At 36.3% G+C, this 18,914-nt stretch overlaps 1 protein-coding gene across 1 annotated transcript in view; it reads left to right on the forward strand.

Moving 5' to 3' along the window:
- Cfap47 (cilia and flagella associated protein 47) overlaps positions 1-18,914 on the forward strand; it is a 290,704-nt gene that overhangs the window by 270,514 nt on the left and 1,276 nt on the right. The window contains exon 63 of the mRNA XM_045140870.1: positions 16,621-16,789. Within this exon, the coding sequence (XP_044996805.1) occupies positions 16,621-16,789 (169 nt within the window). The remainder of the gene's footprint in view (positions 1-16,620; positions 16,790-18,914) is intronic.

Below are 18,914 nucleotides of genomic sequence, written 5' to 3' on the forward strand. Positions count from 1 at the left end.
GTTCCAACAAAGTCCTCTGTAGTCTTTCCTTCCTCTTAGAAAGCTCATAAGCCAAGCCTCGAAGTTTAATGTTATCTGTACTTAGCATTCTCAGACTCTCATCAGAATAGTCCATAAAATTTGGCTTACCACTCCAGAAGACACCTTCAGTTGCAAGCACCAAGTCCATGCCTATTTCTCCAAAACAAAGGTTCCAAAAAAATCAACATCCACATGGTCAGGTTCATATCAGTCCACTCCACGGTACCAAGTTCTGTATTAGACAGCTTCAGGTTCACTGAGATGAACTTCCAGACCAAGCACAGTTATGGAGGATGGGATGTTTATTGAAGCCTACAGATCCAGGGGAACTTCCATAAATGGCAGAAGAAGCCGGCCTGGCTTCACAGGCCCAAGCAGAGAGAAAGAAGTGCAAACCTAAGGTCAAAGGCCACACAACATGTCCACTAGGGACATATGACCTGTTTAGAAATACAAAAGCTGCAGATGCAGCTTGCTGGTGAACCGAAAGTGAAAGGAAAGAGAAAGAGAACGAAGAGATACAGACAGCAAGTACAGGTTATAGAAACAAAGTTTAGCATATTAAATATAAAGACTGCCTCATAACTTAAGAGGGTACACTCACACACACACTGATTGACCTCCTCAATGAGAATGCCTCTCACGGCGCACTAGTCTGCCAGGTTCCTGTCACCCCACGTTGGGCGCCAGGTGCCGGGCTCCCCCAGCAGGTAGTGCTGAGGAAGGACCAGGCCCGCTGGTTCCTCCCAAGGGGTTGAAGAGGAGGATGAGTGTTGTCGGCCAGGAACATACCACCAAGCCCGGAGTCTTGTCGAAGCAGGAACTTACTTTATTGTTACAAGCAGTTACTTATATAATGTTGAAAATGAGGGTGGAGATTTTAGGACAGGGGAGAGGTAAGGTCCAATAGTATACAGTGACTTTTGAAATGATTGGTTCTAAGCGCGTGCGCACAGGAATTCCAACTCCTACACAGAAGTCAGGAGCCATTAGGTGTCTTGCTGAGTCCTAGCTGGCCAGAGGCAGATCACCAAACTTTAGCTAGGCTCAGGAAGTTCCACTAGGCTTCACACTTGGGCCTCTCAAGGCTCAACACACTATGACCACTATTGCACTTGTGTGCCACTATTGCAGTTGTGTGAGCATCACATCAGGTTTGCTTCTGAGTCACTTAGACGTTGAGTTGCTTGGACAGATGTTAGCCTCTTTACCCCAGTAGCTCATGTAGTGCCTTCGTACACTAGATTGTCTAAGCACTTGATTACCCACCAGAGGTTTATGGCAAGACCCTATTGCTAAAGACACCATAAGCTGTCAGCATAGACCATGGAAGAAAACCAGTCCTCAGAGTTGTTTTTATTTGCATTTACCTGGCAGCTAGGGATATTAACCATTTTATTACATACTTTTTGGCAATTTGTATTTCTTCTTTTGTGAACATCCTGTTCAGTTTATTAACCAATTTAGTTTTTGACAATTTATTCTTTTAGTGTTTAATTTTTGTGGTTCTTGGTAAACTTTGGGTATTACCCCCATATGAATTATAGATGTCAAAGATTTCTTCCCATTCCTTTGCTGCCTGTTATCACTGGTCATCGTGTGTTTGGGTTTTTTTGTTTGTTTGTTTGTTTTTTTCGCTTTACAGAAACTTCTTAATTTCATGCAGTCCCATTTGTTGATTTTTTTGTGGGGGGGGATGTTTCTTGTGCTATTTAAGTTCTATTCAGAAAGTTATTTCCTGTGTCTGTATCTTGAAACCTACTACTTCCTATGAAAAAAAGGTCAAGATTACATCTATGTCTCAGTCTTTTCAGAACAATAAATAGTGGATCAATTCTCACTTACTCTTAAAGTATAACTTCCTTACTTTCACTAGCCTTATTGAGAAAAATGAGGTAATTAAAAAGTCAATTTTCTTGAGTTGCTTTTTATTGATATCTTGATTTTTAAATGTCTTTTCTCTTTTATGACTGCTTCCAGGAAATAAATAACATCTGACTGATTCAGTGCTTTTATGTTGTGGTATATTTTGTATTGAGGAAAACTGTGGCAGCATATATTCCTTAAAGAGCAGAAAGGAAATAATCATTTTTTTCTTTATAATCAAGTAATTCCCAATTAATTTTAATTAATGCTTCTAATATTCATTACTTTAGAAGTTTTGTTCAGAACTAGGTATTTGTCTATTTCATTCTCATGTATTTCTATATTACAAGGGTGGTAACAAGACAAAGAAAATATAAAGTAGACTTATTCATTTAACTAAAACAAACATTTTTCCTAAGGGATTAATCCATTTATAAGAAGGTATCACATAAAGTCACATTTAAAAAATGTCACAAAAGAGGGGCTGGACAGATGTCATAACAGTTAAGTTGCTTGCCTGTGAAGACGAAGGACCCAGGGTCAATTCCTTAGTACCCATGTAAGCCATGTAAGCCTGATGCACAAGGTGGAACATTCATCTGGAGTTTGTTTGCAGGGACTGGACGCCCTGGAGTGCCTCTTCTCTCTCTATCTGCCTGCGTCTCTCTCTCTCTCTCTCTCTCAGAAATATTTCAAAAAGAAATGTGCAAAAGAATTCAGTTGTTGAACTTTCTTTTTTTTTTAATTTTTATTAACATATTACATGATTATAAAATATATCCCATGCTAATTCCCTCCCTCGCCACCCCCACACTTTCCCATTTGAAATTCCATTCTCTATCATATTACCTCCCCATTACAATCATTGTAATTACATATATACAATATCAACCTATTAAGTATCCTCCTCCCTTCCTTTCTCCACCCTTTATGTCTCCTTTTCAACTTACTGGCCTCTGCTACTAAGTATTTTCATTCTCACACAGAAGCCCAGTCATCTGTAGCTAGGATCCACATATGAGAGACAACATGTGGTGCTTGGCTTTCTGGGCCTGGGTTACCTGACTTAGTATAATACTTTCCAGGTCCATCCATTTTTGTGCAAATTTCATAACTTCATTTTTCTTTACCGCTGAGTAGAACGCCATTATATAAATGTACCACATCTTCATTATCCACTCATCTGTTGAGGGACATCTAGGCTGGTTCCATTTCCCAGCTATTATAAATTGAGCAGCAATAAACATGGTTGAGCATGTACTTCTAAGGAAATGAGATGAGTCCTTTGGATATATGCCTAGGAGTGCTATAGCTGGGTCATATGGTAGATCAATCTCTAGCTGTTTTAGGAACCTCCACACTGTTTTCCACAATGGCTGGACCAGATTGCATTCCCATCAGCAGTACAGAAGGGTTCCTTTTTTTCCACATCCCCACCAACATTTATGATCATTTGTTTTCATGATGGTGGCCAATCTGACAGGAGTGAGATGGAATCTCAATGTAGTTTTAATCTGCATTTCCCTGATGACTAGTGACGTAGAACATTTTTTTAGATGCTTATATGCCATTCGTACTTCTTCTTTTGAGAACTCTCTATTTAGCTCCATAGCCCATTTTTTGATTGGCTTGTTTAATTCCTTATTATTTAACTTTTTGAGTTCTTTGTATATCCTAGATATTAATCCTCTATCAGATATATAGCTGGCAAAGATTTTTTTCCCATTCTGTAGGTTGCCTCTTTGCTTTTTTCACTGTGTCCTTTGCGGTGCAAAATCTTTGTAATTTCATTAGGTCCCAGTGGTTAGTCTGTGGTTTTATTGCCTGAGCAATTGGGGTTGTATTCAGAAAGTCTTTGCCAAGACCAATATGTTGAAGGGTTTCCCCTACTTTTTCCTCTAGCAGTTTCAAAGTTTCCGGTCTGATGTTAAGGTCTTTAATCCATTTGGACTTAATTCTTGTGCATGGCGAGAGAGAAGAATCTATTTTCATCCTTCTGCAGATATTTATCCAGTTTTCAAAACACCATTTGCTGAAGAGGCTGTCTCTTCTCCAATGAGTATTTTTGGCATTTTTATCGAATATCAGGTGGCTATAGCTACTTGGGCTTACATCTGGGTCCTCTATTCTGTTCCACTGATCTACATGTCTGTTTTTGTGCCAGTACCATGCTGTTTTTTTACTATGGCTCTGTAGTATAGGTTAAAATCAGGTATGGTGATACCACCAGCCTCTTTTTTGTTGCTCAGTATTATTTTAGATATTCGAGGTTTTTTGTGATTCCAAATGAATTTTTGGATTGTTTTTTCTATTTCCATGAAGAAAGCCTTTGGAATTTTGATAGGGATTGCATTAAATGTGTAGATTGCTTTAGGTAAGATTGCCATTTTCACAATATTGATTCTTCCAATCCAGGAACAAGGGATGTTTCTCCACTTTCTAGTGTCTTCTGCAATTTCTCGCTTGAGTGTTTTAAAGTTCTCATTGTATAGATTCTTTACTTCCTTGGTTAGGTTTATTCCAAGGTATTTTATATTTTTGATGCAATTGTGAATGGGAGTGATTCTCTGATTTCATCCTTTGTGTGTTTGTTGTTAGCATATATGAAGGCTACTGATTTCTGTGTATTTATTTTGTATCCTGCTACATTGCTGTAGTTTTTGATCAGCCCTAACAGCTTGCTAGTAGAGTCTTTAGGGTCCTTTATGTATAGAATCATGTCATCTGCAAATAATAACTTGATTTCTTCCTTTCCGATTTGTATCCCTTTTATGTGTGTCTCTTGCCTTATTGCTATGGCTAAGACTTCCAAAACTATATTAAATAGAAGTGGGGACAGTGGACACCCTTGTCTTGTACCTGATTTTAGTGGAAAAGCTACCAGTTTTTCCCCATTTAGTAATATGTTGGCTGTAGGCTTCTCATAAATAGCCTTTATTATATTGAGATATGTTCCTTCTATTCCCAGTCTCTGTAGGACTTTTATCATGAAGGGATGTTGGATTTTGTCAAATGCTTTCTCTGCATCTAATGAGATGATCATGTGATTTTTGTCCTTCAACCCGTTTATGTAATGTATTACATTTATAGATTTGCGTATGTTGAACCATCCCTGCATCTCTGGGATAAAGCCTACTTGGTCAGGGTGAATGATCTTTTTGATATACTCTTGTATTGTGTTTGCCAATATTTTGTTGAGAATTTTGGCATCTATGTTCATGAGGGAGATTGGTCTGTAATTTTCTTTTTTTGTTCTATCTTTGCCTGGTTTTGGTATCAGGGTGATGCTGGCCTCATAGAAGGAGTTTGGTAGAATTCCTTCTTTTTCTATTTCCTGGAAAAGCTTAAGAAGCAATGGTGTTAGCTCTTCCTGAAAAGTCTGGTAAAATTCATCAGTGAATCCATCCGGGCCTGGGCTTTTTTTAGTTGGGAGATTATTGATAACTGTTCGGATCTCCATGTTTGTTATAGGTCTATTTAAGTGATTAATCTCATTTTGATTTAATTTAGGTAGGACATATAGATCAAGGAAATCATCCATTTCTTTCAGATTTTCATACTTTGTGGAGTATATGCTTTTATAGTATGTCCCTATGATTTTTTGAATTTCTCTGGAATCTGTTGTGATGTTACCTTGTTCATCTCTGATTTTATTAATTTGTGTCTCTTCTCTCTTTCTCTTGGTCAGATTTGCTAAGGGTTTATCAATCTTGTTTATCCTTTCAAAGAACCAACTCTTTGTTTCATTAATTCTTTGGATTGTTCTTTTTGTTTCTATTTCATTAATTTCTGCCCTAATCTTTATTTTTTCTTCCCGTCTACTGATTTTTGGTTTGCCTTGTTCTTCTTATTCCAAGGTTTAAGGCGAAGCATTAGGTCGTTTACTTGCGACCTTTCTAATTTCTTAATATAGGCACTTAAGGTATAAATTTACCTCTCAGAACTGCCTTCATTGTGTCCCAGAGATTTTGGTATGTTGTGTTCTCATTATCATTTGACTCTATAAATTTTTTGATTTCCTTTTTGATTTCTTCATTGACCCACTCATCATTTAGTAGTGTATTGTTTAGTTTCCATGATTTTGTGTATGCTCTATAGCCTTTCTTGCTACTAACTTGTAGTTTAATTCCATTGTGGTCAGATAGAATGCAAGGAATTATTTCAATTTTCCTGAATTTGTTAAGATTTGCTTTGTGTCCTAATATATGATCTATTTTAGAGAATGTTCCATGTGCTGCTGAAAAGAATGTATATTCTGCAGCCTTTGGATGAAATGTCCTGTATATATCTGTTAGGTCCATTCCTTCTATGACCTCATTTAGTCCAGATGCCTCTCTGTTTATTCTTTCCCTGGATGACCTGTCAATTGATGAGAGTGTGGTGTTAAAGTCACCCACCACCACTGTGTTTGGTGTTATCTGTGACCTTAGTTCTAATAGTGTTTGTTTGACGAATTTGGGAGCCCCCATGTTAAGTGCATATATGTTTAGGATTTTAATGTCCTCCTGTTGGAGTGTGCCCTTAATCAATATAAAGTGACCTTCCTTATCTTTCTTGACTAACGTCGGACTAAATTCTACCCTGTCTGATATTAGGATAGCAACCCCTGCTTGTTTTCTAGGCCCATTTGCTTAAAACAACGTCTTCCAACCTTTCACCCTAAGATAATGTCTATCCTTTGTAGAAAGGTGAGTTTCTTGGAGACAACAAATTGTAGGATCCTCCTTTTTAACCCAGTCGCAAATCTATGTCCTTTTGTTGGGGCATTGAGACCGTTGATAATAAGAGATATTATTGAAAGGTGTGTATTTATGTTTGCCATTTTTGTGTGTGTGTGTGTGTGTTTCTGGTTCTACCTGTGCGCTCTTCTGTTAACTGGTATTTGAGTATAGCTTGCTTTTTATAGGTTCCTTATATGTGTGCTTTTCCTTTTGTTCAGCATGGAGGATTCTATCAAGTATTTTCTGTAGAGCTGGTTTTGTCTTCAAATACTCCTTTAACCTGCTTTTGTCTTGGAATGTCTTTATTTCTCCATCTATTTGAATGGATAACTTTTCAGGATAAAGTAACCTTGGTTGACAGTTGTTATCTTTCAGAACTTGGAATATATCACTCCAAGCCCTTCTGGCTTTAAAAGTTTGTGTTGAATAATCTGCTGTAATCCTGATGGGCTTGCTTTTGTAGGTAACTTGATTTTTCTCTCTAACTGCTTTCAATATTTTTTCTTTGGTGTCTGTGTTTGGAAGTTTGGTTATACTATGGCGAGGAGAGGTTCTTTCTGGGTTTTGTCTGGCTGGGGTTCTAAAGGCTTCCTGTATATGTATTGGCACCTCTTTCCCAATTTGGGGGAAATTTTCCTCTATGATTTTGTTGAAGATGACTACTATGCCTCTGGAGTGGAGTTCTTCTCCTTCTACTATGCCCTGAATTCTTATATTGGATCTTTTCATAGTGTCCCGAATTTCTTGAAATTCCCACTCATACTTTTCTATAAGTTTGTCTTTCTCTTTGTTGGACTGCATTAGGTCTGCCACCTGGTCTTCTAGCTTAGATATTCTGTCCTCTCCCTCATCCATCCTACTGGTGAGATTTTCTACAGAGTTTTTTATTTCATTAACTCTGTTCTTCATTGCTAGTAATTCTGACTGGTTTTTCTTTATTATTTCTATTTCCCTATTTATGTCTTGTATTGCCTTCTTTATTTCATTAAATTGGTGTCCTGCCTCTTCTTTGATTCCTTTGATTTCCTCTTTGATTTCTTCCTTGATAGTTTTCATGTGTTGTTTGACCTCTTTGAACATATTTATAATTATTCTTTTGAACTCTTTCTCAGGCATTTCCTCTAACTCGTTCTCACTGGAGGACATTTCTGATGCATTAATACTTTTAGGTGGATTTATGTCGTCTTGCTTTTTAGTGTTTCTTGTGTTATAATGTATATATTTTTGCGTCTTGGATTAAGTTAATGCTTGGATTTTCTAGCTAGCTGTGTATTCTTAGCTGTATCAATTGATTTGATGTAATATATTTTCAGGGTAGGACCTTAAGGTATTAGGTGTGGCTCTTAAGACTCTCAGAGTATCTACAAAGATGTTCTTAGGGGTTGAGTTTCCCTGCTATAGGAGTATTCAAGCAGGCTGAGTGGAAGAAAATATAGGTAGATTCTAAAATTTAACTAAACACTGTACACATTCAATCAAAAACAGCCCCGAGTATGTATGCAAGAGTAGTTATTATAATGACCAGATCCTCTATCAACAAAGAGGTTTAGATTTCTGGTCTGTTGAGGGATCCAAGTCAGCTTGTGACCAAGTGAGACCCTTCCCTGGTGCAATCCCAGTTACCTTGGGTGATTTTGGTCTCAGTCAAGTTGCTGCCTGGGTCGTTGGGCTGCTGTTCTGATTTCTGGAGCTGGGCACTTGCTTTTCCTACGGGGCAAACTGAGCCGCTGCTGCTGCCTCTGCTGCTACTGTAGCTGCCACTTCTGGAGCCACCACTGCTGCTGAAGCTGCTGCTGCTGTGTCCACTGCCACTGCTCCCCCTGAAGGTGCTGCTGCGGGATCTGCCGCTGCTGCCGCTCCTGGGTCTGCTGCTGCTGGGGCCGCTGGTACCAGTGCTGGAGCCGCTGATGTTGCTCCTGAACTCTGCTCCTGCTTGGGTCCTGTTGTCAGCCCAAGTTGGCGTGGCCGGGTCCCGGGCCGCTGCTGTGTTCGTTGGAGCTGGGTTCAGGTTGTGGGGGAGGGGAGGGAGCCATGGCTGCTCTGGTTGTCTCGCTGTTCCACGCGTTCTTCTACCTCGCGGTCTGCTCCTCCGCTGCTAGCTGCCGCTCTCCCCTCACGTTTCCCGAGTTGCAGAGAGCGTGGTGTGAGGGGAAAATCCCGCACCTGGCTTTTCCTGCGGCTCGAGCCGAGTCTGGCGGCTTTCTGCTGCGCCGCGGCCGCGGTGGTTGGCCGAGCTGCCGGAGCCGCTTTTCCCGCCTGTGCAGGCTCTGGATGCTCTATAACTCTTCTACTTCTCCGCTGCCGCTTTAATTTCCTATACACCTCACTTTTTAGTAAAAGTGTGTATTTTGCTGAGTTTTTTTGGTCTTTTTCCCCCCTAGGCTGCTTTGGCATGGTACCTACGCCGCCATCTTAACTGGAAGTCTAAACTTTCTTATGTTAAATAAGCTGTACAAATTTACCAAGAAATCCAAAACATCCACCCAAATATATTCTAAATTATAGATTTTATTCAGTTCAGTTTTGATTCTGAGAAAGTAATAATGTAGCCCTTATAGTATAGATCCTAAATAGTTCTTTCATAAACAAGATTCAGTAGCAAATAGAATTATCCTCAATAAATGAAAAAAATAGAATATTTGGAGGAAATTATTGGAAGAATTTAGTGGTTTTCTCATGTAGTAGCAATCACATATTGGTTAAGTCTCTAGTCATATGAAATCTTTGCTGAGCAGGATGACCACAATGAAGTAGCAATTTATTTGGTTGTTGCCAAGAAACCCAACTGGGACTGTCAACAGGAGTGCCTTCTCATAGTCTTTCTACTCAATATGTCCTGAGTAAGTAGACTATATATACTGTGGTTGACTTACCATAATATGTATTCTAAGAAAACCAGCATGGCATTTTGTGCTATAGACCCTGAAAGTTCTAAGATATTACTTTATTTGCATTATGTTGGCCTAGATATAAAAAAGGAAAAATTTTCAGTAAGAAATTGTTAAGGCAAATTAAAACTGTGCAGTCATCCCATGATGGAGCTTGGCTACTTGAGTATCTCAAGCCTCTTCTAAGTCAATAAACTCTCCCTCACATTCTTTCTAGATATAGTCACCAGCTATTTCTTTTCAATGGCAAAGTTTATATCATAATGGTTAGTATAATTAAGATACAGAAAGTTAATAGTTAGGATTTTTGTTTATTTTGTTTTGTTTTCTTTTGTTTTTAGTACTTGGGAATGAATCTCACCTGCTTGCCAAGTGCTCCTCAGCTGAACCCACCTCTTTTACTTTATTTATTTTTGTTGTGTTTTGAGACAGTTTTGCCCATACAGTCTTTAACTTATGATCTTCCTGACTCGGCCTCTATAGTCCTGAAATTGTAAGATTATGTCACTAGGCCCAAAAGGAATTGATAATTTCTGTAAATATATGTCATCATTGAAAGCTTTAATAATATTCCAATAATATTTTGCTTCAAGGTTGTCTTGTTTTTCTTCTTTCTTTCTTCTTTCTTTTTGGTAATGAATGGGAAACTCAGAGCTTTGCATATGATAAGCATTCTACCAATGAGTTAAATGTACACCCAATCACAGGTGGTCATTTTTCAGCATTGCTTCACTGCCCCTAAACCTGCTCCCCAGAAAACCATAGAAAGCCCCTTATTATTGAAACAAAGAGGCTCTATTTTCACCTTGTTTCTTCATTATTGCTTGTCTATAAATGCTTGAACAAAGGAATGCATACATAAAAATAAATCAATGAAGTAGATATATTGAAAATGTCCTAGAGGGCTTGCCAACATGTAATATAGCTATGTAACAATAATATTATGGTTTTACGAATTTCAAGGGTCTACATAGTTAAGGCATTACTAACTGAGAGAAAGAAAATGAGATTTGATACTAGATCTAGTGGTTCTTAACCAGAGAGTTAAGTTTTGGTTGGATGCTATAGATAGGTATCTCCTTACTGCTAGGACTCCGCATTTCATTTTCCTGTTCCCCTGAATACCAGAATTGAATGTTATATCATCACAATACCCTACCCCTACTACTGTATGCTACAAAGTCATTAAATACATATTAGGAAGGCCCCCTCAACATGTAATCTAATGTTATAATTTCTTATACCACCCATTGCATGGCACTTGATGACTATAATATGTACTCAGATAATACACCCAGTACCATCACCACCGCCACTTGGTATTTAAAACACTGTCCACATTATTTTCAAGGCAAAGATTAATTATTCTTTTAATCTTACGTACTCTATGCCCATATTGAGCCAATGTTCTCATATCAAACTCAGGGCCTCATACTTCCTTGGATTTGTTCCTCTGTAACCATTCTTAGATTCTTCCACTAAATCCTTTAGATTTACCTAAACCTTTAAATATTTTTGTCCCTCACAACCTTAAATTTCTTCTATTTACACCCCTCTTTTTAGTGGAAGATTCATAATTAACATAAAGTTTCACAAGTAAATTATTGAATTTCTCCCTAAAATGGGTCTTTATTCAGTATTCTCATTTAAGTGATAATTGAATTTTTACATTTCCTTAGATAATTTATTGTAAACTTTGATTTTCTATTTCTAGTTCATGTCATATCTAACCCATTAAAATCTTCCCATATAACCTATAAAACCAGAAAATACCTATCACCATTACTATTCAGCCTACATTGATCTAAACCATGAATATCTTGCCTGTATTATCACAAAATTTTATGTTCTCCACCCAATCTAATCCTTCTTGCAGTCTAATCTCCACAGAGCCAAAATGACCCTTTAAAAGTATGTTTTCAGCACTTATCTGGCCAGTCCACCCATAGATTCATTTCCTCTGTGAATTCTTACTCTCTTCATCTCCCATAGCACTAATTTACTGCTTAATGATGTGCTGTCATATAAAATTTTTCTTTAATTTTCACTAGTCTTTGTGGATCATTTCAGTAGCTGAACCATTAATTATACTTCCCTTTGTTGAATCTTGGACTAGATCACAAATAATAGGAATCAGAAATTTACTTTGTCCTTAATATTCTAGATGGGATCATATTAAATCCTTGGATTTCCAAGTATGTCAGTATGTCGCTAGGTTATCAGCTCCCATATAGAAGATACTAACATATGAGAAAGGTTAAATTAATTTTATAGCCCAAGGGAGTTAATAAATATTGTATGAAGTGATTAAAATATCCTTTAAACTGCCTATCCTTGAAGTATCTTGTCATTCTGACAATGTTAATTATGAACTTTGACTCTAATAAAATAGAAATGATGATGATGATGATATGATGATAGAATAGTGATGCTAGCTCCTTGAATTGCATTTATCTTAAAACCTACACATTTTCTGGATGCAACTAAAATGATTGCTCTCTTATAATTAATGCTTTTTCTGTATCAGATGAGCACATTTTATACAGATCAGACAAGCCACATGTCAAGGGATTAAAAATGTATAATTGAAAAGTCAGCTTACAAACTGAAATGTAAAATGATTTATCTGATGAAGGAACACTGAATCATCATAACATTAGCCAGGTCTGAATATCATAGTTGCAAAACTGTAATGTTATGTAACGCACTGGTGTTTTGTCATTATGATAGGAATTTGACTAGGGCCTGAACTAAGGATTACAGATCAGGTCAGATATGCATTGGTAGCACATGATTTTTTCTGCATTTCCTTTCTATGCATCTTTTAAAAGGGTTAGTGCTGATAAGTTTCTTATATGCATTTTCTTACCCTAATGCACATAACTCCAACAGCAGGCCCAATGGCTTCCCAGAAAGTTCATGGGCCAATCGTGTTTACATTGTCATAAAGCCTAATTCCATCTCTACTCAGAAATTTTTTTTTCCTTTAAAAAAATATTCCCACTTTCATTAGGGCCTGGAGAAGCTAGCAAATATGTCATATTATCCCTGTGTTGCAGAGGACACAGGAATCAAATATTAGGCAGCCTAAGTTGGTGACATTTCTCTAGGCAGTGGTAACAGTGCTCACAATCTGCAAGTGCTATTGTGTGTCAAATAAACATAGCCTTCTCTTCTCATTCAACAGAGGATTTCTCTTCCTCATGCTCACATATACTACAGATCTAGGCCCTAGGATACAGTCCATACTGAACCTGCCTGAAAACCCATCTGTCCATCCATTTTGATGGAAGTATCCATCTCAGAATTTCTAAAGGTGATAATTCCTTCAGTAAAGTGGCAGGATACAAAATGAATGCACAAAAATTAGTGGCCTTTGTATATACAAAAGACAAATATACAGAGAAAGAAATCAGTGAGGCTATCCCATTTTCAACAACAAAAAAATTAAATGCCTTGGAATAACACTACCCAAGGATGTGAAGACCTATATAATGAAAATAAAAAAAAAGAAAGAAAAACTCAAGAAAAAAAAATAGAGGAGGATTTCAGAAGATAGAAAGTCCTCCCATGCTCCTAAGTAGAATTAATATTGTGAAATTGGTAATTCTACCAAAATTAATATACAGATGTAATGGAATGCCAATAAAAATCCCAGCATCATTCTTCATAGTGATAGAAAAATGATCTCAAAATTTACATGGAATGGCAGCAGGCCTCAGATACCAAACACATCCTCAGCAGGAAAAAAAAAAAAAACAAAAAAACAAAAAAACACCTCTGGAAGTATCACCATACCAATTCTAAAGCTATATTACAAAGCCATAGTAACAAAAACACCATGGTACTGGGATAAAAACAAGAATATATACCAACAGAACAAAATTGAAGACCCAGACCTTTAGGGTCAAGTAACTACAGCTACTTAATCTTTGACAAAAGTGCCAGTAATGTAGACTGGAGATAAGCATGAGTGCTGTTCCATGCTGAACCTGACAATCAGCATCAGGGTGTAGGAGACAAACCCCAAGGATACTCAGCACATGCCAAAGCAGAGATCCAGAGGCTCATCACTAAAGTAGACTTAAAATTCACCCACCATGGCTCTGGTAATATTGCTGAAGAGGGGCCAGAAAGATTCTAAGAGCCATAGGTTGAGACTTTATGCCCACAGGAATTCCCTCCCACCAAAAGTAATTACTGCTGCTCCCACAATGCATAAACCACAACCCCATAGGGAATATCTGCAACCCAGCTGAGGGGTGTCTCCCACAGAATGGAGGAAGAGACGAGGGAAAAGAGGGTACCAACACATGGCGTATCCATATGCAATATGTTAATGATAATAATAATAAAAATAATAATAACAACATAAAGATACTAAAATATTTGTAAAACTTTTAAACAATGAGATTACTTTTACTCAGGGTTAGGTGATTACATCTTCATTATTTTCAATATTTTATTTATTTACTTGAAAGAGAGAAACATACGCAGAGAGAGTATTGGCTTACCAGGCCCTTCTGCCACTGCAAATGAACTCTAGATGCATGTGTCACATCATTCTTCTGGCTTCATGTGGGTACTAGGATACCTTTAACCATTAATCCATTTCCCCAGCCTCTTTAGTTGGTTTTGATGCCTACTCAATGGGAAGAATTTCTTGCTTGGCACTATAAACATATCCATAAGCCTATGGCTAGGGACATAGGTATTAGAGGGGAAACTAATTCTGTGATTATGCTAAAGAGACAGTATATGAAACTCCCTTCCAAATATCTAAAATTGTTCCTACAAATTGGTCCTTCTTGAAGCCACAATCACAGAAGTTTGTTATTACAATGGACATTGTTTACTGCAGACATGTGTAGTAGGCACAATTGCCAAGAATAGGTAACTACTGTGTCCCCAATTTCAAGCAACAATTCTAGTGAATCTAGTGATTCTGTCTTTTCAAATGTAAGCACAGATTCCTTAAACATCAAATCCCTCATCACATTTTTTACTGACTTCTTTGTTAGAGCTACTTTGTTGAAAACAAACTGTGCCTTCACTCTCAAATGCAATGTCAAGCTTTTCATTAACTTTCATATACTGTAGCTATTCTTTTGTAATCATCACAAAGTAGTGTACAGATGACAAGTGGGCATTCTTTGGTAGAGCTCCATTGATCATATGGAAGCATCCACTACCTCCCACAACCATGATAACTCTTATATATGCTGTGTTCATATATTCTCTGCTGTTATGTTCTTTTTACGTGCTGACACATTGGCCATATTTTCACTCTGCCACTTATGCATGCAGCAGAACTCTTTCATAATTCCTCATGGACTTCTGTTTAGATATGTCAAGTCCATATTCTCATCTAAAAACTACATTGATGATTATATTTTACAAACTATGCTCATATTTATTCTAAGCTTCCTAATTAGTTAGCTACATCCTAAACCTTTTACCTATAAGCTGGACAGAAGATAGACATGCCTTCCTGAAATATATTCACCTAAAGTTCACCTAATACTTGAACATTTTACCCATAACCTTGAAAATAAATATATTTACATTCTGAAATAAAAAGACAAGCACCACTCAGGCCAGGCCTGTATGATTCTCTGCATAGAGACTCCACATTGCTAGACAACGTAAAGACTGCTGATCCCACATTGCATAACCCTCAACTGAAATCTGCAATGTGTGAGTTTGTGGTATATGAAAGAAGCAAAGTCATAAAAGCACATAATAAAATGGTATTGTTCAAGGAATGCCAATAATGATAATGAGAAATTGCTATTATAGAGTTATGAAGGTTTAGTTATGCAGGAAGTAAATTTATGCTACTAGTTAATAACAGCATAAATATTTAAGGGAATAGGTCTCATTGGATGTGATTCCAAATGCAGTAGAAAAAAATAGTAAGATAGAAGATGAATCTAATGTACTATGTTAAATTTATCATCATAAAGTAGCTGATAATTAAAATATTTTCTATACATTTCTAAAATATAAATAACAAATGTGAAATACATAAAATATGAATGAATTTCTGTGGCTCAAGTTAGAGTGAGGAACCTACCAGAATATATGGTGATGTCTCTTATTTTTACAATGTTTTAAAAAAATTTTTTGTTTATTTGGCTCCCAAGACCTCATCATTGAAGTAGACCTAAAATGAACCCAACATGGATCAAGGAATTTTGTTTGTGATCTTCATCTGATGAACAATATTGCCTCACACAGGAACCCCATTTGGTCTTAGCATAGGATCTATTTAAAATGCTGTTTCTTTCCTTTGGTTAGATATTTTTAATTCTGCATTAATCCAAATATTCACCATTTTTTATTTTTGTTGATGCTAATCTCATAAATTAAGTTTGGAAGTCTTCGTTAATCATCAATTTTTTAAAAGACCTTGAGAAATTACAATATTAATTCTCTAAAATATTGGTAAAATTCACTAGTGAAGTCACCTGACAGATTTAATCTTATTGCTAGCTATAAACCTGGTCAGATTTTCTATTTCTTTTAAGTTATATATCTCTTGACATTTATTCTTCTAGGCTATTAATTTGAGTTTGTAGTTGTTCATACTTTTTTAAAAATTGTTTTCATTCTTATGTCATCAATTATAGTATATCCTTCATTTTTTGTTTTATTTGAAGGTGTTTTAAGGTATTCTAGCTAAGTCTCTTGACCATGTTGACATTTACAATAAACCAAAGAAGAATTTCACTGATTTCATCCATTATTTTTCATTTATATCTGTCACATATGTATATATATTCTTCTGAGTTTGGTTACCTAATAGTTTTTGAGTGTTTTAACTAAGTATATTTATTTTTGGATGAGTTTAAAATAATTCAAATTATTGATATTAAATCTTTGCATGGAACATAGCAGTTACCTAAGAAACTATCTAATTTTCCCTACTGGAAAGTTTTAATTTATTCCTAAAATATTGTTATTTTCAATTTGTCTATATGTTCTTAATTCAGCCTTGAAAGGTTTTATGTTGAAATGCAATCTTGTTGCAATAGTATAGATGCATGCTTTTTTGATTAAGTTCTCACAAACAGAATAAACTAATAATCAAATTTTATGGATTGTACTCACTTTTTTTCCAGATACTATGAACCATTCATGGCGTATTTCCTACCTGGCAGTGATAGGGAATTTTTTGTAAAACCTGATTCTGGAGAACTTCCTCCATTTTACACTAAAGGAATTGTCATGGTGGTTGGATTTAAACCACGAATGTATGGAAAGAAATATCAAGCAACACTTGTAATACAGGTAAGTTCTTTAAGGGCACCAATGAAAGGTGTTTGCTCTCAATATAAGCACTGAGTGTAATAAATATGAAAAGGACTTGCCTAATTTCTCCAGATAAACAATAATATTGCCTTATAAAAGTCAACATACTTCATCTATGTATTATTTTTACTTTCCAGTTTTTGAGCAAAATAATTCAAATATGGAATATAAAAGGTTGTCAATATCTAGGAAATAAGGAATTATTTTACTTCCATATTAAAGAACTGTGGAAGACAGGGCTAGAGAGATGGCTTTGCAGTTAAGGCATTTGCCTGCAAAGCCAAAGGATCCTGGTTTGAGTCTCTAGGACCTATGTAAGCCAGATGCACAAGGACACACATGCATCTGGAGTTTGCAGTGGCTGGAGGCCAAAGCATGCCCATTCTCTCTCTCTCTACACAGAAATGACTCTTACAAGATAAGTTTTCAATATTGTATTTATTTGCTAATGTGTTCTATAGAAATGGCCAATTTACAATATAGTTTTATGGTTCAAAAATTTACCTTTTTTCTTTCTTCATTATAGTATTTAATATTTTGACTATATACTGTTAAATTTGAAAAATGACTATTGCAAATAACTTAATGTATTTGAAATATTTTTTTTGGTTCTCTAAGGTAGGATCTCACTCTAGCTCAGACTGACCTGGAATTCACTATGTACTCCACACCGAGAGTCTTTTGAGTAATTTTTAGAAATTTTTATGTGACTGTAAATCATGTAGTTTTTATTTTTACTTCCATAATTCTTAAATAATTTTTAAAATATATTTTATTTATTTATTTGACAGAGAGAGAATGAGCACGCTTTGGCCTCCAGCCACTGCAATAGTCATTTTTCAAATTTAAGAGTATATTGTCAAAGTATTAAATACTATAATGAGATTGAGTTATAAAAACAAAATATATTAGTTTATTCATTCATTGCATATCATGTAAAATTCTTATTATGAACAGAAATAGAATAAATAATTGTCATATACTCATCATTCAGTTTGAAGATTTATAAACTATGGACAATCCTGCTTCACTTATTTACCCATCCCTTTGCTTCATTCAATATTACTTTAAAAATAATACCCAGAGCCAGGCATGGTGGCACACATCTATAATCCCAGCACTAGGGAGGAAGAGGTAGGTGGCTCACCATGAGTTTGAGGCCACCTGATACTACATAGTGAATTCCAGATCAGCCTGGACTAGAGTGAGACCCTACCTCAAAAAAATTAATAACACTCACAAGCTGGGTGTGGTGGTACACGCCTTTAATCTCAGCACTCAGGAGGCAGGGGTAGGAGGGTTGCCATGAGTTCAAGGCCACCCTGAGATTACATAGTGAATTCAAGGACAGCCTGTGCTAGAGTGAGACCCTACCTCAAAAAAACCAAATAATAAATAAATAAATAAATAAATAAATAAATAAATAAATAATACCCAAATGCTGCATTGATTGTGAAATATTCCACCAAATTGGTAAATGATAAAAATCATAACTATGATGACCTTATCATATCTAAAACTAATAATTATGAAATATCACTAAATAACAACTATTCATTTAGTGTTTCACAAAGATGTGAAATAGTACATACAGTCCTGTGAGGACTTTCTTCAATGGAAGTTTTTATGTCTATAGTAAAATATTTAAACAAGGAAAGCTATATTAGTAAATTATAATTAACTAAAGTAGAGGTCTTATTCTACTTTCAATATTTTTTAAATTTATGATTACATGTGCTTCTAGGTAATTTGAACCTATGTATAAGATGTGTGTGACTATTAGAGTCATTGATGGGACTCTGGAGGGCACCAATTATAATTTCCAGGTTCTCATTTCTAGAACAAAGATTTGGACAAGGACACATAAAGAGTAGTGCAAATAGAGGCACACTGTGTATTCAGAAAGAAAAGCATACTGCCAGGAATGGAAGTAGGCTACAGGGCTGAGAAGGTTAGAAATACAGCTGGTACTAGGCCATGAGATCCATGAACATTTGTGAGTAATTTTACAAAGCATGTGCTGTATTCTGTATTTGGAGACTCAGGACTTTTCTTATGATGTTTTCTCTGTTTTATAGAGCCCCAGTAAGGAGGGATTTCCAGT

This window comes from Jaculus jaculus, chromosome X, assembly GCF_020740685.1.
Source record: "Jaculus jaculus isolate mJacJac1 chromosome X, mJacJac1.mat.Y.cur, whole genome shotgun sequence".
Classification (NCBI taxonomy): Eukaryota; Metazoa; Chordata; class Mammalia; order Rodentia; family Dipodidae; genus Jaculus; species Jaculus jaculus.